Source organism: Centropristis striata, chromosome 1 (assembly GCF_030273125.1).
Source record: "Centropristis striata isolate RG_2023a ecotype Rhode Island chromosome 1, C.striata_1.0, whole genome shotgun sequence".
In the NCBI taxonomy this organism is placed as follows: Eukaryota; Metazoa; Chordata; class Actinopteri; order Perciformes; family Serranidae; genus Centropristis; species Centropristis striata.
In genome coordinates this window covers 19670550-19694217 of record NC_081517.1, presented here as the reverse complement: position 1 = coordinate 19694217, position 23668 = coordinate 19670550, and the positions used below count along the sequence as shown (strand labels likewise).

General features: G+C 39.8%; 2 protein-coding genes across 3 annotated transcripts in view; both read right to left on the bottom strand.

Moving 5' to 3' along the window:
* Window positions 1-1279: 1279 nt before the first annotated feature.
* On the bottom strand, window positions 1280-9582 carry LOC131974687 (zinc finger protein 665-like). The gene is made up of 2 exons (XM_059337106.1): window positions 9282-9582; window positions 1280-6077 (listed from the first exon to the last, which is right to left on the bottom strand). Exon 2 carries the CDS (start codon window positions 5972-5974, stop codon window positions 2825-2827), a length of 3150 nt encoding a protein of 1049 aa, XP_059193089.1. The 5' UTR covers window positions 5975-6077; window positions 9282-9582; the 3' UTR covers window positions 1280-2824.
* A 3742-nt stretch (window positions 9583-13324) lies between these two features.
* Window positions 13325-23668, bottom strand: part of LOC131972170 (protein sidekick-1-like) — a 34034-nt gene continuing 23690 nt past the window's right edge. For both annotated transcript variants that reach the window (XM_059333960.1, XM_059333954.1), the window contains exons 12-17: window positions 22515-22640; window positions 21822-21986; window positions 20461-20598; window positions 16910-17030; window positions 16687-16816; window positions 13325-15249 (exon numbers count right to left, since the gene is read on the bottom strand). In XM_059333960.1, the coding sequence (XP_059189943.1) occupies window positions 14941-15249; window positions 16687-16816; window positions 16910-17030; window positions 20461-20598; window positions 21822-21986; window positions 22515-22640 (989 nt within the window). In that variant the 3' untranslated portion in view covers window positions 13325-14940. The remainder of the gene's footprint in view (window positions 15250-16686; window positions 16817-16909; window positions 17031-20460; window positions 20599-21821; window positions 21987-22514; window positions 22641-23668) is intronic.

The window sequence follows — 23668 nt, the reverse complement described above, 5'->3', positions numbered from 1 at the left end:
CAAGAAATTGAAGAAAACAATGGTCTAATATTTTTTTTCCATGACTGTAGGTACAATTTTGAGGTATTTCATTTTCAAGATCTCCTTTGTGCAGTCAGTTGTGTAACCTGTCACACAGACTTGCATCATATCAATATCTGAAGTCACAGACTCCCTTTCTGATGCACATTGTTATTACATAATACAAATATTTCATGTTAGAATAGTCCACATAATTACTGAAACATTTACTTTTTTGTTGCTTGTATAGTTCATTTTTACTGTAGCTTATATTTTTTGCATTCTTTGCATATAGTGTCTGTTTTATTAACTATTTGTAATGTACTATGGACAGCAGTAGTATACTGTATATTGTATTTGGGAGGATCAATGTGTCCATATAAAGGTTTAATGTCCAGTTAGCGCCCTCCTGTGGACGGTTTGTTTACAATGACTCTTACGACCACTGTCCCTGCTCCTTTGCTGATTTATCATGTTTTTCTTTTCAGGTTTACAAATAAAAAAAACCTTATTATAATGAATATAATTTGTTTAGGTTAAGATTTTTTATTAAGAACCTTTTTAATTTTTTTTAGATTAATTACATGCCCAGAAATTCTTCACTGAGGGTTAAATGTTTTTACCTGTCAGGAGAGATTACATAACAGCTCTCAGGGCTGCAAAATATTTACCTACATGCCAGAACTGAAGGGAAAACCTGCGAGACCACTCCTTTGTTAAACTTTGTTCAATTGTTTTGCTCTGTGTGTACACTGTGTCACTACAGGGCTTAAATCAACAATACTGATCTGCTAATCACAATGTACTTTGGTTGTATTAAATATACAAGTCTTGTCTAGCTTTTTAAGAGACACTTTCAATATACCAAAAACAAGAATTTGTTACTATAAATCCTTTTGCGAAAAAAACAAAAAAGATAGATGTCCTCATTCGGTGGCCACGTCAGTCAAACTAGCTTCGGCCCGCTCTGCGTCTAATGTGAAACAATAAATATAAAAAGACTGAAATATCATATTGTGTTAAAAATCAGCAAATTTTCCTATAATGGATGTTTTTCGGTGGTTTATATGGAGACGGATTGTTATATACAGTCATAGAAAAATTATTAGACCACTATGTTTCAGGTACATTTGTTTGGACAAATATAACAAAAATAGCTCATAAGAGTTTAATTTAAGAGCTGATATCTAGACATTTTCCATGGTTTTCTTGATAACCAAAATCATTATCAAGAAAACCATAGAAAATGTCTAGATATCATCTAATATTTTTTTCCATGACTGTAATTCCATCTACACCTGATTTATTCTCACTTAATCGACTCACTGACTCAAAGTCCTGCAACATGTTTACCTTTCATAAATATTGTTCATTAAGCTCCTTACATGTGCTCGCAGAGTGAATAATAGTTTTATTTTTATGGCACTTTTCTAAACACAGTTACACAATGCATGGTTACAGAGTCTAAATAAAAATATTTCAAAAAAGTGAAACAAAACAAATATAATACCATGAAATGACGTAGTATTGAAATCTCATCTTTGAAATATTTGAGTGTTGCTTGAGTGACCATGATTATTTTCAGCTTGTAGCCACAGATTTTGGCAAACTGGAACATAAACGCTGTATGGAGAGGGCGCATCAGGCACAGGGGTGAGAGGGACGAGCTACAAGGACTAAAACCTCATGCAGAGCTTTTATATTAAGTGGTAATGTAGTGATATATATGTGAAAGTCCAGGTCAGGTATGAAGCTTGAAGAAAGCAGCACAGCAGCAATAAACTGTTTGGATGTAAAGAGAAATCAGTGGTTTTGCATGTTTATAACCAACTATTGCCAAAGATTTGTCAACAAAAAGCATTTATGAGCCATGTTTACAGAAAGAACAATACTAGCAAACATGAAGTCATAAAGATCTTGGCTGAGAAGGTTTGACAGCTTTACCATCCATGAAAGCACAATCCATAAATTGCACAAAGCTTTTTAAAAGGTGTTGAATAATAGTTGGTTGAGAAAATGACAGAATGATCACTTCTCATCAGGAAACACATCCTTTACACAGTGACCAGAAAAAATAGAAACTCAATTTTCTTCACAGTAAAAACAATGCTTAGGCTAAGGACAGGTGGTTCGGTTGTGGCCTTGCAATAATTAAGAAAAGACACAGCAAACTGCACTTGGTCTTATTGCAGGGTTCGTACAGCTTTTCAAGTGTAAAATACACTTTTCAAGCAAAGCTTTCAAGGTATCAAAGTTCAGTGACATGATTTATTTTACTAGCTGTTTATAGTAACTTTTATTGTATGTTTTAAACATGATTATTTAACACTTTCTAATTTCCAGAGTAAGGAATCAACAAAAGACTTATTTATCTCTTAAATAGCTTCGATCGTTGGACACAAGACACCAGTGGACAAACAAATATGATGGGATTGTTTCTTTTCGGATGGTTTACAGTGATTTTGTATTCAAAACACAAGATTATGTTGTAAATTTAAGCAGTTTCTAGGAGTATATTAAATTCAAGCATATTCCTAACTTTAAAAACATAAAATTAGGCATTCTTTCCAAACCTTCAAGACTTTGTACGAACCCTGTCATGTTTTCAAACAAGAAAGGCGATGCAGTGTGCTTTATGTTTTCTGTCCGATCGGGGCCTAAATCTGCCTGAGTTAACATATTTTGGCTTGTTGCTCTTTTTCAAATAAGATGGCAAAACCTGTGTTCTTTACTGCCAACCCCTACAAACATGCAAAACCACTGCCACGATCATTCAAAAGCAACAACCTAAGCTTGACAGGAGTTCTGTTTTTACAGTATCTAACTAGTGGTATTTACTGATGTGTCTGTTTCTGTCTCCAGTCTGTGTAAATGTCTGTCCACAGTGGGGGCAGGAGTACGGCCTCTCCCCCGTGTGTATCCGCATGTGAACGTTCAGTTTGTCTTTGCTAATAAAACGCTTGTTGCAGCATGTGCACGCGTATGGTTTATCCCCCGTGTGATAGCGCTGGTGCATCTTCAGCTCCGTCATGCGACCGTAAGTCCTGCCGCACTCGGGACACTCGTAGCTGGGCCGCACCTCCATGTGCTGCCTGCTATGCAGCCGCAGCCCGCTGGACGACCTGAAGCTCTTGCTGCACTGTGAACACTGGAAGGGTTTCTCTCCGGTGTGGATGTGAATGTGTAACTTGAGGCTGGCGGCTGAGGGGAAACCGTTGCCGCAGATGGAGCAGAGGTGAGGTCTCTCCCCCGTGTGGATGCTCAGGTGCCTCTCCAGTTTGCTCTTGTTCAAAAAAGTCCTGCCGCAGATGGGGCAGTTCGACGGCTGCTCTCCATCGTGTGAGCTCATGTGGTCGGTCAACTCGATCAGTGCAGAGAAAGCTGCATCACATCGAGTGCACGAATACGGCCTCTCTCTCTTGAACTTCCTGTGTTTGAGGCAGTGTTGCTCCAGTTCTTCCTTTTCCTCAAAGGTCTCGATACAGCAGCTGCACTGGTACGGTCTTTCCTCCGTATGAGTCCGCAGGTGATACTTCAAAGCTGTTAACTGTAAAAAGACACTGTCACAGTGTGGACATCTCGTTTCCCGTCTGTTGTGGACCATTATGTGCCTCTTGTAGTGAGAAAGCTTAAAGAAGTGTTTGCGGCACAACGAACAGTAATACTGCTCATCTTGGTGGCCTTGCTCGTGCTTCTTCAACGCATACTCAACCTTAAACTTCTTCCCACAGATGCTGCAGGAGTAAGACTTTTCATGAATGGCCATGTGCTTCTCCAGTTCTTCAGGAGTGCTGAAGGTCTTGTCGCATTTCGGACAAGTCCCATTGTTTTGTTTCACATGAATCTCCAAATGTTTGTTGAGGTCTTCCGGGAAGGCAAAGTTCTTCTGACAGTCGGGGCACGTGAAACACTCTCCGTTCGTTGCTTTGCGATGGGTCACTATGTGCCTCTTCAAATGATACATTCGACCAAATACTTTGCCGCAGTCGTCGCAGGTGAGGCTTCGAGGGTTGGACTGGACCTTCTTGTGTGATTTAAGATGACTAACGAGTGCGGCCTTCTCCTTGAACTGTTTCTCACATGCAAGACACGTCAGGCCTTCAACCGCGTGGGTCTTCTTATGCGCCCTCAGTTCCATCCAGCTCCCTAAACTTTTGCCGCACTTAGAGCAGATGTACTGGCCCAGTTCGTGCTGGTTCCTCATGTGTCGGGTCATGTGGTAGGACTGGCTGAAGGTCATGGCGCACACCGGGCAGCTGAACGGTTTCTCTTTTGTGTGCGTCCTCATGTGTCTGGCGAGTTTGTTGGGGCCTCTGAAGCGCCTGTCGACACAGATGGGGCAGAAATGGCCTTTTGTTTTAGTCTTAGAGGCACCTTTCTTTTTCTGACCGCCTCCGTCTTGAGATTTCGCTTTGTCAGTGTCCTTGTCTTCCATCTTAACGTTAACTTCGGATTCTTTATCCTGAGAATCACCATTATCAGAGTCTGCATCATTCTCATTATCACTTTCATGACTATCTTTGTCACACGCTTCGTTTATTTCTTGTTTTTCCACCTCGTCACTTTGCTCAGAACTCTGTCCCTCAGTCTGGGTGGACTGGGCGGACTGGTCTGTGCTGTGCGTCATGATGTGACAAAGAAATGCGTCATTATTGGTGAATTTTTCAGGACAGTCGGGACATGACAGAACTTGCGACTTATGTGTCCTCTTGTGACTTTGCAGCTCTGCAAAGCTCCCTAAACTCTCCCCACACACGGAGCAGACGTGCTGGCCCGCACCGTGCTGGTTCCTCATGTGTCGGGTCATGTGGTAGGACTGGCTGAAGGTCATGGCGCAGACTGGGCAGCTGAACGGTTTCTCCTTTGTGTGCGTCCTCATGTGTCTGGCGAGCTTGTTTTTGTCTCTGAAGCGCCTGCCGTCACAGATAGGACAGTAGGGGCCCTTTAGTTTAGACGGGGAAATGGCAAAGTCTTCATCTTCTTCATCATCATCATCCTCATCATCATCGACACCATCACTTGCTATGTCATAGCGCTCCTCTTTTATCCTCAGTGATGATGATGATGATGATAAGGCTCCATTATCATCATTACGTGCTTTATTTCTGGCTTCATCACAAGCCAGTTTAGTCTTATTAGCATTAGCATTATCAGTCTTATATTCATCATTTTCACTATAATATTGCTTATCATTGCTGTAATAGTAATTGTCTTTGTATCTAGTTGATCTTGTTGGGGTTTTAGTCGAGATTGTTTTTTTTTTTTTTTGCGGCCTTACCTCCCCACGCCGAGGCCGCCCTCTTTTACGTTTTACAGGAGCAGGAGGGTCCAAATCGTCTCCAATGTCCACACTGACCTCGTGAAAACCGAACACCTCAGATTCACTTAAAGTAAATTCAACCTCTTTACCAACGACCAACGCCTTGTCCAAGGTCAGTGCCTCCCCCTCCATCAGCAGCCTCTCTCTGAGTTGTGGGCAGTTGGTTTTCTCAATCAGTTGATCCAGGATAAGTTTATCTTGTAAGTCTCCATAGTTACAAGGCCCCAGCAGTTCTTCCAACGCAGACACAAACAGTTCTACAGTCTCTCCAGGCATCTGAGCCCTCTGATGAAATTTAAGGCGGTACGTCTGAGAGGTGTGATCAGAGCAGAAGAACACCGCCAGCGTGGAGATGGCTCCTGCGTACGTGGTTTCACCCGGGATCAGTGTTGTGAAGACACGCTGGCCCTCTAGGCCGAGGCAGTTCTGTAGGAGCGCACACTTAGTGGAGTCGACGAGCTCGTTTTCACCTAGCGCTTCGATGTAGTGTTCAAAAGCCCGTAGCCACTTATGCCAAATCATAGTGGGCTCCCCGGGGGTAGGTAAGAAAGGCGGAGGAGGGGACAGGATTATCAGAAGTGGCTCTGGCCGTGGATCCAAGGAGAAGTCTTGCTTCGTCACCTCCTCATCCATTTCTGCTGTTAAGTCACCCATTGTTAGTTTCTGGCGTGTGTTTATTACTGAATTAAGACGTAGCCCTCTTTGGTCAGTGTTCAAGCCCCTGATGTTTCATCTCACTCAGGTCGGTCTATGAAAACTGTGAAAGAAACAAACACAAGTTAAAGTTACACTTTTGTACAGCATCCCTACTTTTTTGTAAATGGGGTTGAAGAACTATAAAAATTATTTCAGTCTCACAAAAAACTGCACAAGAGAAGAGAAACACTGACTGACACCAGGCTAGATATTACATTTAAATAAAGTGTTATATTTGAATAATTATAAGAAGGCAGGCAGCCAATGTATTTTGCTCCACTGTAGCTTTCCTCTTTCCCCACAGGCCTGATACAGCACTTGTGTTGCCACTGTATGTTATCATGTTTAGGCTTTGTAACTCATAGATATGCGCGCACACACACACACACACATTGTGTATAGCAAACATAGTACGGGCATGACACAGCTGTTGGCCTGCCCATGTCATAGGTAACTGGCCAATAGAACTCGGCTGTGTCTAAGTCCAATCTGTACGGGGTGGGCCCAGCCCAAGAAAGATGAAACGTGAATTATTACAGAAATCTGGGCTCATTCTGACTGGGATCCTGCGAGAGAGAGATGTCAGTCTGAGTCCAGCGCTGCATAACTTAACCTGTGACCTAAATAAAGCCTGCATTGAGACCAGTATTTTTTCTCCGGTTGTGTTTACTCTTAGGCTTCCAATCAACAATCCTGAAATCCTTTATAAAAGTTTAAGTGATTCACTACTGCACTCCCATTAAAATGAGAATTTTGCATGCATTACACCTCTCTGAATATATCTGACTGACAGCACTAATGATATCATCAACTGTCAGGGTAGCTGGAGAGTGCAGACCTCCGTCAAGGCCAGTAGTCCAGCCTGCTATGATATGTAAATCTGCAAGCACAGCCACTATAGACATGTCTGGATATATTACTTGTTCCTGTGAAGGATAAAGTGCAGACATTTTTCCTTAATATGTCTGGCAGAGTTTATTGCAGACAATTCACATCTTGATGTGAATGTTGAGTTGCATGTTATGTGTCAATTTATGTTTACAAAGCCACCTTATTTTGAGAAATAAAAAACAGTATTGTAACAATTGTGGTGTTGCAACGCTGTTTTTATGAAACCAACCCTGAGTACTCCATAATGGCTGCTCTCAAAAGTTTGAGCAGCTCCATGTGAGAGCTACCTCTGAGGATTACTGATGACTGGGAATGTGGATTGTGATTAGAGCTGGCAAAAGGGAGAATACCAAATATCACAAAGATGTTGACCAAATACCTCCATATTAATACTGCAACAACATTCTAGGATTGACCATTGGTGCGTTCACAAAATATTTCACAATGAGATTGATGATAAATAAAAAATGTTTATTTAACTACTAATAAAAGGTAAATAATAGCATAACTACAGTCTGTAATGCAGCCTTTAAAACCAGACAAAAGTTACAGTGCTGGAACATCAAAAATATTAGATAATATCTGGTCTTATTCATACATATACGAATATAAAGTTCAGATGCTGGAATGATGTGTAAAATGCAAATTAAAACAGAATGCCGCAATCTCAGTTGTCTGTGTATATTTACAACAAAAAAAGTTTGAACATAAATATACTGTCTTTGTAGAGAATTTTATATTCAATTGAAAATTAAAAAAATAACTGCATTTAAAAAAAAACATTTAAGACTACATCAACTTTTTTTGGAATCAGTATATAAAAATAAAACAACAATATATATTGCCCAGCACTACTTAGGATATCAAGACAAGTGGCTACAATTTTGTCATAATTCTACTTGATGAATGACATTTGTTTCACCGAGGCCAAATCCTCTATTTCACGATGTTAACAAAGGTGAAAAATAAATAATTTCATATGTGCACTGTGATTCTGATTCACTCTAATATTTAATGGGTTTCTCCTCGGCTCATGCCACACTCTTCAACTTAATTTCATGAAAATGGAGCCAGTAGTTTTACCCGTAATCCTGCTGACAAACAAACAAACTGGGCTGAAACCAAAACGCTGGCTGAGGTAATAATCAGAGCCATATTTTTATAAAATCCAAACCATGTTCATTGATATTTTGCATGTCTAATTCACAACATACGAACCTGCTGTAAACATCCTAATGGAAAGCAGTTGCAGTCACTGAACATGGACAGACTTTTGGAGTACCAGTAGGTTTGTGTGTGTTTAGGACTTCACTCCATGCAGCCACAGCGTTGAAGAAGGGGAAAATACCTAACCCTCCTGTGGTCCTGGGGTCTTTTTGACCCCAAATCATTTTCAACATACGATTAATATATGTTAACTTTCATAGAATTGCTTGAAATTTTCAGCATATGTGCCCCTCTGCATCCTTTATAGACAGTATAAATTTCAACTTTCATCGTACATTTTTATGGGTTTTATATTTTTTTATAGCACCCATGGTCCTCTGGGGTCCAAAAATGAACAATGCTTTCCAGTGGTGTCCCTAGGCTAAAACATTCGGTCAGTCAGTACATGGGTGCAAACTAAATTCAAAATGGGTAATTCATTTGATGATCTGTGGTTATGGGATTGCATCGTTTTCACCTTTTTCAGCGGTGATATGACAGGTTTGCAGTGCAATCTGATTTTATTACCTTTTTTCCTCTTGATATGAGGCCTTATTTTGTATATTTTAGTAAAATTGACCAATAATAATGAAAAAAATATGAAAATCATATATCAATGTGTTGGTCATGATTTCAATATTTTTTTTCTACAAGTCCTAAAACCAGTCTGATGTCATGGGGTCCTTTTTGACCCCTGAGGAGCATGGGTGTTATACTTTTTTAGGAGTACACATGAGTTAAATAGCACTTCTAACTTCTGAGAGATTGACTGGCTGAGTGACTGGGGCCCTGTCAGGGGGGTTGGGGGCCTTCAAGGGGCCCCAGGGCTAGTCAGGGATTACAGATGTTTATTGTTTCACTGCGGAGGCCGTTTGCTTCAAGCCCCGTCCCTGCCAAGTGAAAGAACAACTTCTAAAAACTGCAATAATGTCACTGTAAACTCTCTTTATGAGTACAAGCCACACACGAACCGCATCAATGTGTCGATGCTTTCTAACGGTCGTACTTATCATTTTTAACGGGTCAGTTTGGGACGCAGCCGTGCTGGGTACAGCGTCAAATAAACGGTGTCCGGATATTTATCGATACAGCACACAGCAGCCAATGAAAAAAACAGTAATGAGGTGAGTATTAAGCAATAATGGAGGAGGAGGAGACGAAAACTCACCAAACCAAACTGGGTCACAAGTCACGACGTGTGCAGCCAGACGGGCACGGACGGACAGTGGTGTAACGGCTGCTCCCTCCACGCCTGCGCACTGTGAAAACAGCCGTTAGTGTCGGAAGATGCCGCTCACTGCAGCGACACGGTTTTAATGATCGATTATTAATGCTACGATATAATATCCCAACATTAAAGAGCCAAGCATGAAGTGAAAAATATATCCGCCATGCTAACGGTCCTCCTTCCGGACACCACAACAGCTCCCCGGAGGCTGCTACACCGCCTCACAGCGCCCCTGCTGGCGCGGAGGCACATGCCACATTACAGTGGACGCATTCAGTTATTGATTTTCATTTATCCTTTATTTATTTCTCGAAGAATCATTGAGAGCAACCCCTCATTTAATATCTAAAAAAACAAAAAACAACAAACAGTTACAGTGAAAGGCAGAGTTATTGGTTATCATAGTTTTTACTGGCCCATAGTTATAATTGTGTTGAGTTTGAGTGAATGTTGTAAGATGTTCCAGGTAGATGCAGCAGAAAACCTGAAAGCAGTTTTTCCAAACTCAGTATTTGTCTGGGGAACATTGAGCATTAAGCAATCACTAGAGCGTGTTGGATAATTATTATGTGACCAGTTTAATAAAGTGCTGAGGTATGGTGCATCAGTTATGAAAAAGTATGTAATATAGCAAGGGAAAATAATCTTAAAAAAGAAAAAAAAGAAAGAGATGAACTATAACAACCCAGGCTTAAAAAAAAATTGGGACATATCCTTAAACATAAATAAAGCAGATTGTAAATATTTGCCAATCCTGTCTGACATATATTAAAGTGTAAACTCCATCTGATACACTTTTGTATTAATCAAAATCAAAAAATTACTTTATTCATCCCCGAGGGGAAATTACACCAACTTTTCCGAAAAGGGGGTTGAACAACTAAAAAAGAGAGCAACTGAGTGACACCAGGCTGCATATTTTTGAATAGAAGAAAGTGAGTCACTACTGCACTTCCATTAAAGTGCAAATATTTGCCTGCACTACACCTGCTGCTGAACATATCTGACTGACAGCTTTGATATTATGATTTCATCAACTATAAAATCACCTGGAGAGGGCAGACCTCCGCCAAGTCCAACGCTCCAGTCTGCTATCATGCAAATCTTCAAGTACAGCCTATATATGTATTATACATATTTCATCTCCTCTAGTATGATATCCAAAGTCTACTAGTCTTCCAAGATTACATATTGAAGCAAATGTAATTTTTCCAATACAGAATGTTAAAAATGTTAAATGCATTTATTTTACCATTGTTTTAGTGCTGGGCAATATGAAAAAAATCAAATAACTCCATATGTTGACCAAATACTGTGATATCGATATTACGGTGATGACAGAGAGACTATTGATGCTTTCACAAGATATTATTATTATTATTATTGTTATTATTATTATTATTATGTATAAAATGTTTGATAAATAATAATCAGTTATGGTATAATGACAAAGCGGTTAAAGGCAAAGAATACAATAGCTACAAAAGAGTCTGGTGTGTTTAGAAAATTACATCACTTTACTGTAATGTAGCCTTAAAAAAGGAAAAAAACAGACAAAGCTAGTAAGACAACACACAATATAATATCTCGTCCCATATTAAGATTTAGATATAATACAGCAATAAAGGTATATCAAAATGTGTGTGAGTGTAAAAATATCATTATACATTTTGAACATTATAAATAAAAATATATAACATAGGCCTTTTCCTTGTTCCTTCGTACATTTTCATCCATGAATGCAGAATAACAAAAGTTAGCCCTAATTTAACTGGATTTTAATCTTGATTAAAAAAATATATTAACTCTCAAATTTACAAACACTAAAAAAAATAAAACTGTCAAACTGTACGATGATGTCTTTCAAGAAGAATAAGATATATGTTTTCCTTATTGTGGTTTTGTATTATTGAAATGTATTCATCCCAATTCTATTTTTTTATTTTATTATATTAATATTTCTTGTTTCTCCGTACCATTATGTTGAGTACATATCTGCAACATTTGTATGTGTAAATGTTTTTCCAATTATGATAAGAAAAAACTAGGTATAAGTAAAATAGTAATATCACAAAATATAATATATATTCCAGTACAAGTAACGACCAACCTGTTAAAGTAAGCATACAGAAATATTAACTGCATATTATTAAACCATTAACATAAAGGCAATTCTAAACTAGTCATAATGGTGCTAATTTGAACACAATTGGGTTGTTTATTTAACTGTATAAAAATTCATCATGTTTCATAATATAAAATATCTTACGGAATCTTATTACAGATCAAATGACAGATAGTGAAGATATTTACAGGCAATGCTACATAATGTATGCACAAAAATCCCCATTATTTGATGCAGGTTCATTGCCTGCACAGATGAAGTGAAGATCTGTTCATTTTGTACAGCGCTCCATACTGCACACTTGTGGTCAAACTACAGAAAAGCAAGCACACAGAGACTTCAGGTGGCTAATAATAATGCATGCTGAATATTACCAAACAGACCCAGCTGGTGTACTGCAAGTGAAATCTTTGTGGCTGCAGAAGTCAACACTTGACAGTCAAGCTGTTTCCTCTAATTTCTCACTCTGTGTACCGGTGTTTTCACAGGGTTTAAACAGGTAGAATGAAAATAATGAGATATGATTAATATAATCACATTACATTCCCTTTGATTACAATTTGTGAATTTCATCATGTGTCAGTTATTAGAATTCAGAAATTCAGTCTTCTGCAACGATAAGTGTGTATTTATAAATGAATACTCGTCACGTTTACAACATACTCCATATATTAAATTCCAAAAGAGAATCTAACCTCTAAATATTCATTACAAAGTTCAACCTCAGCACCTATAATTAGAATATAATAAACTGTGTAGCCAAAAATGTCCCCATTGAAACACAATAAAATATTTTTTTTTCATCCCAATTACCATAACAGCATAACTTCATGCCCTGTGTGGGGCAAATGCTTGCTATTTCCCTGGTTTCCACTCTGCCTATTGCTGCTGTATTATGGAAAAATAAAAATGCATCAAAGTCAAGGTTGTTACTGATCAACTGTACAAAAAAAAAGGAAATAGAAAGAAAATAATTTAATTTCAGTCTGTTTTTTTAACATAAAAAACAACAACAGTTGCATTATGTAAACAAACCTGCATTTAAAGGGTTAAAATACTGAAAATTAATGAATATTTGGCAGTTATGACCAGTACTGAAGTTGGTTAAAAGATTTAACTTAAAAAATATATATATTAATATATATAATTTAATGGCATTTTTGATGCAGGTGAGTCACAAAGGTGAAATTGTTTTGATACTATTATTATAATACTAGTAATATTCTCTTTTGCATTTATGTGCTTTGTGTTCTTTCTCTTGTGTTTCTGCAGCCCTTTGGAAACAACTCAATTACATAACTGATTGATTGTGAAAAACACACATACACAGTGCTGTTGAATTTCTAAGCATAGTGTCGATGACTGAGCATAAGAAACATGATTCCTTTTACCTCCCTAGTATTGAAGTGAGGCAGAAATCTGAGTGACAAATAAAGTCCGGGCAAACCAACCTTCTTATTGATCACATGTGACAGTTTACAAGGTGTAGTGAATGCACTTTGCCTCTGACTGAATGATCTCTTACATAACTGTTTAATAATTCAACTCCCTACTGCCGTCAGTATCCTTGAATGCACAACTTTATTCTGAGAAAAGTATCACACACTGAGAAGAACACTGAAACACTGATAGATAATAATTATGAGACAGCAGCTGATAAATCTCTGCTCCTTCCCTCCTATTACTGCTTTAATAAAAGACAGGGCTGCTGCTCACAGACCTGCTGAGGAGAGTTCAGTTCAGGGTCACTGAGGCAGCGATAAAATGTTAAGGCACATGTTTAATGCAGCTTGTGTAATGCAGAGAAAGATCCAAACAGAAGTGTTCACTGTCTCAGTACTAAAACAGACCACAAAGACACACTGTTAAACAATGACCATTTATTCACACACTGTAATGGGACTCAAAACAAGCGTGACAGAGTGAGGGAGGCTGCTGGCTGGCTGGGAGGGAGGAGAAACCTTTAAATTATACATGAGCAAAAAACTTACAGATGATTTTGTTTGCACTTGGTACAAAGTACGTATGTGTGTCAGCCCGGCTGCTGGAGTTGAGGCCAGGGGACAAACACTGGGGCCTTTTGATGCAAAGTTCAATCACACTCAGGTTGGACATGATTCTCTAAAATATCCTGTAATCTTGATCCGCTCTCATTCACTGCAGCTTATTTTTTAATGATTCTCGGTGAATCCTCTCCTCCTTTTTCCTCTTATCAGTCAGTGTAGCTAAGGACTCGCTCCAGTGCCGTTTCACTATTTGCATTGAATTACACAAATGTGGCCGAAACTACATACAACAGCGCACAAGTAAAAAGGGTTTCCCTGTACAAAATCCATCTTAAAAACACAAACACACATACGATGGCACGCTTTGCGTCGCAGTGAACAACAGAGACAAATGAACGAGCTTCTCAGCCGAGCGTCAAAGCCATTTATACACGCATGCTTGTACGCACACGTGTCACACTCACACACACACACACACACACACACACACACACACTCAAACTTGTAAAAAATTAAACTTGAACAGAAGAAAGATGAAATGCGTGGGGGGTCGGCTCAGTGCAAGCATTATGGCTTGGGAGGCTGTGGTATAAGGAGCGCTGACAACAGGCAGTAGACGGTAAAAAAACATGGTTTTCATATATTCCGACCAAAAACCTCAAACATATCGCTCTCAGAAAGCACAAAAACACTCTCACTGAGAATGCCTTACCTCTGAAGAACACCCCGCCCACACTCGCTCTCCGTCCTTTATGAAGTTCAAAACTGTGATTATTGATTGTTATTTTTTTCTTTTCCTCTGTGTGGTGGTATTTTAAAGCTGACAGCTTCGTGTTTGTGTACATGAACCAGTCTGTCAACAAAAGCTGCCCCCCCTGTGCCGCCTTTTAATGATTCACCTCAACCTTAGAGTTCTCTCTCCCTGCAGGAGACACTGAAATGGCGCATCAGGGAGTGCATGCGTGTGTTTTTGTGCACTTATGTGTAAATACGGAAAACAGAGAAAAAGAAGCGTTGTGCAGATTTTCCACCAGTTCGATGTCGAAATTCTCTCCTCGACAGTTACACAGACAGACTCATGTAGTCGCTGCTCTCGTTGGAGAGTCTCTGGAATAGGCATGAACATCTGGTGGTACACGCCGGGATGAATGTGTGTGTGGAAACGAGAACAGTAACTGTGTGTGTGAGCACAGTGACACAGAGGCGTAAAAGAGTAGGAGGGCAACACACACACACTCGTCGACACAGTGAGGATCTTTGTGAACGAGGGGAGAAGGCGAGTGAGAAGTGAAAGTTTAGTTCTTTGGGGCATGAGGGGCTGTTTCGTCACCAGTCCGTCCCACCTCTCCTCTCCTCGTCTAGTCCTGCCCTCTCCTCGCGTCTCCTTTAGTCCAAACACACACCGGGCCCCCTCCTTCATTTTGTGTACGTGTGTGTGTATCATTTTGTGCAGATTTTGTCTCTAGAGTCAAACGAATGAGGAGAATCCCGTCACGGGGGTGCGTGACCCCGGAGGCGGGTTGGTGTTGGGGTTGACGTGTGTGTGCGCGGGCTGCCCCGTGGGTGTGTATGCGCCACCTGTGCTGTGCTGGGTGACCACGGTCTGGTAGTACGGCTCTGTGTCTGCGGTGGCGCACTCCTCGTAGCCGAAAGGAGTGCTGACCGGTTTAAGGCTTTTGGGCTGCCGCTTCCAGGAGTTGTAGTAGGTGGGGTCGCTCATGTAGTGGTTGACGAAGGAGTGCTTGGGATGCTCATCCTCATAGTCGCTGTCTGTTAACTACAAACACAAACAGAGCAGGTTAGAGTTTCATAGTGTGTCAAATAGAAAGAGATACAACAGGAAGAAAGACTGTTGATAAGGCTGCATTCAAGACAACTGAAAGGTGAAAATTTCCAACCTCCTATTAGAAAAAGTACAATGAAATGCAATGGATAATGGAAAATATTAAATGTATTTATATATATCTGTTAACAATCCATAACACCTGATATTCACACAGCCATCTTTAGTATACCACCCCGAAATGCAAGGCTTTGGCTCACAGACAACCTTTTCATTGAAAAAAAAAAAGCCTCCTCATTCTTCCAGTGGTTAATGGAGGTGCTCACTTTTCTCCCTTTAGAAAAACTTTGTCCTTTCATGGACTTTATCGAAGACTTTCCCATTACAGCACTGTTTGCTTAGTTCTAACCACATTATTTTTCTGTTCTCTTGGGCTGGGGTGGGGGCTTTTATCTGTTTCTCAACATGGAAATTAATAACAAAGTACAGTGTAAGAAAGAGTGAATGTGCTGGAAAATAGAATGTATAATAGCTTATTTAAGCTTGTGCTGTTGTTCCTCCTCTGTTTTTTTACATTTGCAGGAGGCTTCTCAGAGTTTATTTCTGTGTACACTTGCAAAAGAAAACAAACATCAGTTTGTAATGGTCAGTCATGTTATTTTGTCTATGTTTGGCATCATGCACCTGGAACAGTTGGGTGTCGAAGTTAGAAATTTCCACTAAGGAATTCCAACCTCTGACTTTAACTGGAATGGCACCTGTACATGTGACTGACCTGTCTGTAGTTTTAACATTATTTATTGTCAGTTTTACCTTATTGGACAGTAGGAACAGACAGGAAACATGAGGAAAGGTTGGCATTGAACTGAAGACACTGAGATAACACTTTTCAGGTACTTCTCAGATGTCTCCTCAGAGTCTGCATGTATCAGTGGCTCTTTGGCCAATCCAACATGTTGAATCAGTGGAGGCAGAAGTTATGAGACAGCTTAGTGATTTTATACATTTAGTGTAGCTTGTCTTTATTTTACACCTCCAACTTTTCTTTTCTTCTTCCACAAGCGAGACCACAGGCTGACAACACTTGTACAGTACAAAGAACTCAATTTCTACTTTCAAAGAACTTTCTATCAAACATATTCACAGTTCACACTTCAAGAGTAAGAAAAGATTGTTTAATCAGCTTTCAGAGCGGCGTGAAAAAGGTAGGCTGGATTTACTCTCTTTCTTTTGTGATTCATTTTTTATTCAGAATCTCGCAAATCAGGGGCCGCCTGGTGGCCCCAGGGTTAGCGTGCTGGCAACGGAGAGCAACATCCCCTGCTCTGATTCTAACTTCTCAACTCTCAGGACACTGCTAACACAGATTCTCCACTATCGGGCCAACGAAGCTTTTAAATGTGACAGAGAGGGACAGATAGAGAGAGATACCTCTGACTCTGAGACTTCGGTGGGTTTCTCAGTGAGTGTGGTGCTCTCAGTGAGCACGGCTCCGTTATAGTTGTTACAGATGTCCTCGTCAGAGTAGTGAAGACCACCTGGACTGGGCCTGGGAGGAGACCTGGACACATGCATACAATAACAATAAATGTATCATCTTATAAGTCCAATTACTTGACATAATGTTTGCATGTTTGATTTAATGAGTACACACCTTGTCCCGTTCTTTTTCAGGAAGGAGTTCTTGGTGTTGAGCGTTCTGCTGTTGAGCTCCAGAGCAGTGAAACCTCCGTTGTCCAGCGTTACCGACTCCTCCACTGTGGACATGTGCTTCCCTGGAGGAAAATAAGAGATGGAAAAAGGTTTCAGATGGAAACTAAAATTCAAAGCAGTTCTCTGAACTCTGTACACTGACAGGTGTATTCACAAAAGGATTGTGCATCTTTTTGACCACTAAACCTGCAAAAACTAAGGAAAAATAAACGGTGTAAAGCACCTGCAAAAGGGTGAAATGCACCTCTAACTGTGCTACCAAGCAAACAGCGTCTCGGTGCTCCTGTGTGATTTGTATTTAGGTGTGATAATATGCATACGTTTGCAGCAAATTCCATGCAAATGAGCAAAAACAGTCCAAAATAGCTACACGCAATTTCAGTGAAATGACTGGCATCTTCAGAGAACTAGAGGTGACTGAACAGATCCCTGAAACAGTTTCTCTCTGTCACGTTTAAATTCTTTGCCAGAAGTTTTAAGGAATGCCTCTGCACTTCATTGGACAGCACCTGTAGCTTGCTATCTTTTCCTCTCTGCCATTGTTCTGCCTGCTGGGTTCTTGGCACACACGGATAATTGCAGAAAAAGGCAAATTGCACTCAGCTGCAAAACTTCCTGTGTCTGTGCTGTAATCTCATAAACACAAAATCTTTTGTGCATCTGATCTTGAGATGTTGCAGTTTCACGTCCAATTCATGTCGTTGTCAGCAGCTGCAGCCTATTCTTTGTGAATTCACCTGTGAGTTTATGTGCAATCTCCTGTTTTACTTCATTGTGTATTCAGCTACCTCTCAGGCCTCAGAATAGGAAGCAAATTAAACCAGGATGCATAATTTGTCACTCAGGCAATAACCACACAGAATACCTTCGTAATTTATCCACCAATAACCATAACAAATGGAACAATAAAGGAAACAATGTCACGTTTGAAATCGGGAGAAATATGATTGCTGTGTGGAACACACCAAGGTGCTCTGGATGATTTAAGGTCATCCGAACAAAAATTTCATTTGCCGTTGCCCACTGACTCCCATTGATTCTTCACTCTTGTCTGTGTGCTCGTTGTGCCTTTCTCTCCTCCCTCGATCTGTTTCATCGCTCCACTGCCCAGAGGTTGTGCCAAGGTTTCCCTGGCAACTCAGATTAACAGCTGTCCTGATGTAACCTGCGCTTGTTGCGGCTAACTTTGCATTACAGATGTTGGCGTGCAGGCACACACTCAAACACCCACACGCACATGCACACTCAGCCACCCACACACAAAGTGACTGTAAAAGCACGGCTGCACCCACAACTGTGAACATCACAGGAAGCCCGAGAGGAGAAGAAACTCACATGAAAACAGGGAGAAAAGCCTCAACATGAAGAACCAACACTTTAGAGGAGTAACTGGGCAACACATCACACAAAATATATATTTTTTTATCATAATGAGGAGGGAGTTTGTCCTTCAATCCATGTCAGTAAAGCATCCTTGAGTAAGGCTCTGATTCCTGCAGCTCCAGGCTGCTGCGCTCCCTGACTGACCCTGTGGAGGTGGTAACAGCTTAAATATAATAGAGGAATCCAGAATTGAGTATGAAAACACTGGGAAGTAAATTCGCTTTTCCTCCTGTGGGTTCTCTTAATAGAGAAGTGAATCTGATGCGAGCAAGGCTTTCGTAAAGTTAAAGGGGCATTTCATCCCCAAAATCACAACCACATATGAGTCTATTTATCAATCCAGATTGTTTTGGTGTGTTGGAGATAATGTCCGTTGAGATGTCTTTCTTCTCTCAAATATAATTGAGCAACTGGCTTGTGGTGCTCCAAGTGCCAAGAAATACAACAATGTCTCTTTCCAGGAATAATGAACCCGGGGCCTGTTCAGTGAAGCCAGTTAACCAAATAAGCCAGGCTTTGTTCAGTCAGTCTGATGCAATAATAGTTGATTCAGCTGCAAATTTAACATAGTTCATGCTCAGTTAAGAATATAAAGTAAGCTGGGAAATTAAGTTTCCTTATATTTGAGTGAAGGCATACGACTTCCACGACTGGCACGCAGTGGCTTAACCAATAGCACACTAGCAATAACTAAAAAATAAGACATTCCTTTATTAGTCCCACAACAGGGACATTTTCAGTGTAACAGCAGCAAAAAGTGACCTCCCGGATAAGGATGCCAGCATTCTTGTATAGTGCTCATATTTCTGTTTGTTACACTTATTTCTCCCTCTTTGACATCTGCTGATATTGCAACACTTTGTAAATGAGGGAATGCAATTCAAAGCACTTGAAATGGGAACTGTGCATTTAATTTGTAACCACAGCAGGTAAAAAAGTATAACGATTTGTTAAATTTATTCCTGATGAATTGGAGGATTCATGAAGATTGGTGGAAGGATGATTTCAACTCTGATATGATGTTTTCATAACCTTTAAGTACCTTCAAAAGCACCAGGTGGACTCATTAACTGGTACTTTCTCAGCCAAAACGCAGCTTTACACCCCTTAAAATCGAGGAGACCTCTTGACCCCCTGTGAAGCTTTGGCGACCCCTGGTGGGGTTTGGGACCCCAGGTTGGGAACCAGTTGCCTATATGGACGGGATAAATCGGCTAAATAAAACAACGTTGTAGATTTTAATTATCATGTTGTGTCATAATTAAACTTAATGTTAACCCTTATGTTGATATGGTACACTAATTAACAAGAAAAAATCTCACCCAATACCAAAAAGTATGGTGACCCCTAACCTATATTAATAAATAGCACTACAGATAGGAAGAAGATTAAGGATTTTGAGGTGAACTGTTGCCTTAAAACGCCTGAAATGACAACTGCTTCATGCTGATTTAGTATTTTTTTTTCAAATCTTCATATAGTTTTTAATTGAATATTAGTCACAAAGGATTAGTAAATGATTGTATTTTGTTTCATTTAAGTTTTAGACCAAGTGCAAACTTTTTTTGTAAGACTTTAAGCAGTCTCTTTCTAGTCCCATGATATCTCCCTCATCTAGTTTTATGTAAACTATAGTTATAAGTTTTTAAACTTTTAAATTAGCGTTAGCAGAATTCATACTAGAAACCTGTGTTAATTAGTTTCAGTATATATCTAAGGCCATATTCAAAAACCTACAGAAATGACAGCGGGGCTTTGGGGAGATGATGTTTCCTGAGATGCCTGAGGGTGCTGTTTGCCCTGAAGGAACAAGGCTGACCTTGTTTTCCTCTCTTACAGTTGGCAGTGGTCCTCTAGGAACAAGACTGCTGGAGGCAGTTTTGCTCTACATACAATACAAATGAAATGATGCATCTCTCATCTTTTCAGAATCACAAAAAAGTGAAGTATGTTGTAATAAATCAGTGGAGGGTGGATGAGCCCTCCACTGGCGATGTGAGTGTGACTGAGAAGAGAAAAATGCCTCCTTTGCCAAAAACCATCCTGAATGTCACCACTTTGTCACCCTATAAAGCTAGACATTAGAGCATGACCATCGGAGCCACAGACCTGTGCCGCAGGCCTTGTACTTGCTGCTGTGTCCGTGCAGCAGCAGAGTGAAGACCAGGACCAGAATGAGGATGAGTCCCACAAGAGCCATGACCAACAGGAACCACCACTCCTCATAAAACGGACGCTCTGACAGCGCTGCAGACAGAGAGAGGGAGGAGGAACAGATGTGAGGGAGATCATTTTTTCTTTTGCTTTTGTTCAAAGTGTTGGTTTGTCCCACAGGACCAGAAAACATTCTTCAAAGTCTGTGCTTGATATTTTTTTATTTACTGATTGCTCCTCTTACTATACAAACACTTTGTAGTACAGTTAATTCAGTCTGGACCAAGGGGAAGAAATGACACAAAATGACACATTGATAGATTTGAGTTCTGGTCTGGTTTGTCTTTATACTTTTTACAAACAAACCAAGAGGACCAGTAGCAGAATAAGTTATACAGCCTGACAGGTTACTCTTGATTGAACAGTTTTAGTGAGTGTCATCCTGCATCATCAGGACCCATGTGGGGGAATCAGATTATGTTAATCTCATAGAGTATAATCAATTATGATAGAGAACTCCGACTTTTCTGACAGACAATCAACCACGTGTTATGAATAATGAGTACTACGAAACAGGATGAATGGAAATCCTGTTGTACATTAATGAGTTGGGGCTCATTACTGTGAATCACCGTCACACATTGTTTAATGCATTTAATGAATGTACTTTGTTAGTGAATAAATGTCAACATGCATAAATATTTTGCATACATGACCTTATACATATTAATTGCCTCAGATTGGTTTTTGAACAGATTTATCTGCGGCAGATGTATTACTAGTTTTGCTTTTGAAATCATGCTAAAATTATATATTATATATCTTGAAAGTAGCCACCTTCTGCAAAGCTGTCATCAAAACAAGAGGTTACTTCGACAAATCTAAAATATAAAACATATTCTGGTTTGTTTAACACATTTTGTTTACTACATAATTCCATGTGTGTTCTTTCATAGTTTTGATGTCTTCAATGTTAATCTAGAATGTGAAAAAATTATAAAAATAAAGAAAAACCACTGAATAAGAAGGTCTAAACTTTTGACTGGTACTGTACATGTCCAGATTGAAGACTTTTTATTGTTTACTGCGCCAAAAAAAATTAATAAATGGAAACATGCTTTCAGAATGTTCTCCCTTTGCACAGTAGTAGTTGTGCATCTCTGCCTCTAGATGGCAGCAGACACAAAAGCACAATCACAGTAACTTTCTACAGTGTTTCCAACTGGCTATGAAATGTAGTCAAACCCCAATTAGACAAGTTGGATCACCTCGAATATGTTCATTAGCCTGATCTCCACCACTGTGTGTGTGTTTACCAGCGAGAGCAGCAGAGGGTGTGCTCGGCTGTCCGTAACCATAGCGATTAACAGCGATGACTCTGAACTCGTAGCTGATCCCCGACCTCAGGCGCTCCAGTGGCACTGACACAGACCGGCTGCTGGGGGGGAGGAGTCTGATGAAGGAATCCCACACTCCTTCATCTGCACAGAGAGAGAGAGAGAGAGAGAGAGAGAGAGAGAGAGAGAGAGAGAGAGAGAGAGAGGATTGGTTTGATGGATGGGCAGACAAAGAACAGGGAGAGACTCAATTTGAGAATTATTCCCTTTCTATGTCAGAATGTGATTATAGAAAATTATAAATTGTCAAATTATATTTAAAAAGATAATGATAATGGTAATGTGGCGATGATAACTGTTATTACCATTAATAAAAGGGCTATTACCATTATTGCCAGTGGTGGAATAATACCAGTCTACAACCTCTCCTGCAGAGCGTTCAAACAGCTTCCCTTTCGCTATATTATACCTCTGGTAATCTTTATTAGAAAATTGCAGCTGACTTGATTTGCACAGCAGGTCTAAATGACTGTGAAGAAAGCTGCTCAGTGAGGTGTAGCGCAGGGTAGTGCTTAACCTCCCTCCTAATCAATGAAAAGGATCGGCACACGTGATGAAAAGGTACATGTCAAGTAAGTTAGCTGCTGACCTGTGAGAGGTGTTTGAGCTTACCTGATGGACGAGCCTCAATAACGTATCCGGAGACAGGCGCTGCACCGGTTTCTCCCTCTGTCCACTGGATGTTCAGTGCAGAGGACGTCTTGGTGATGGACATTTCCATCGGGGACCCAGGGGAGCCTGTAGTGTCACAGAGGGACACACACATTACACACACTTAATTTCCTGAAGACATATCCCTCATTTACCATCATCACCTGTGGTGGAAAAGGTAATCAGATCCCTTATTTCAATAAAAGTATTAATACCACACGGTAGAATGACTCCACTACAAGCAAAAATCCATCGTATAAAACTTACTTAAGTAAAAGTAGAAGTATCAGCATCAAAATATACTTAAAGTCTCAAAAGTAAAAGTACTTGTTATGCAGAATGGAACCACTCAGATTGTCTTATATATTCTAAATATATTATTAGATTATTTGTAATAATGCAATTATGTAAGCAACATTTTCATTTTGTAAAGGAAGGGCTGATTTTAATCACTTAATATACTGTTATGAGGTTTAACTAAAAAAAAGAAAGTCTAATCACTTTAAATTCATCATGTTTTTATGTTAAATCTCAACATAACTAAAGTTAACAGCTAAATGTAGTGGAGTAAAAAGTACAATATTTCAAATGTTACAATATTAAAATGTAGTGAAGTAGTACTTAAACTTACACAACATGGAAATATTCAAATAAAGTACAAGTACCTCAAAACTGTACTTAAGTACAATACTTGAGTAAATGTACTTAGTTACATACACCAAAATATAAACAGCCAGGCTGAGTGGTCTCCTTTTCTGCAGATGAGCAGGCACATTTTCCTAGTTTCATAATGAGAATACTTATGATAAAGCCCATTAAACTGTTGAGGACTTTTAATATTACAAACTCTAAAGTGAAAATGGACTGCACTTGAATAGTGATAGTGGCTACTCAAAGCGCTTTTACACTACATGCTAATTACTACATCCATACACATCATTCAGGGTTCAGTATCTTGCCCAAAGATACTTCAACATGTAGACTGCCAGTCAGGGATCGAACCACCGACCTTCTGATCTGTAGGCAACCAGCCTACCAACTGAGCAACAAGAAAACTGTAGAGTCAGGGGCCCAGTTTCAAGAGCTGATTCTGGGCAAATTTCAGGTGCAAGGTG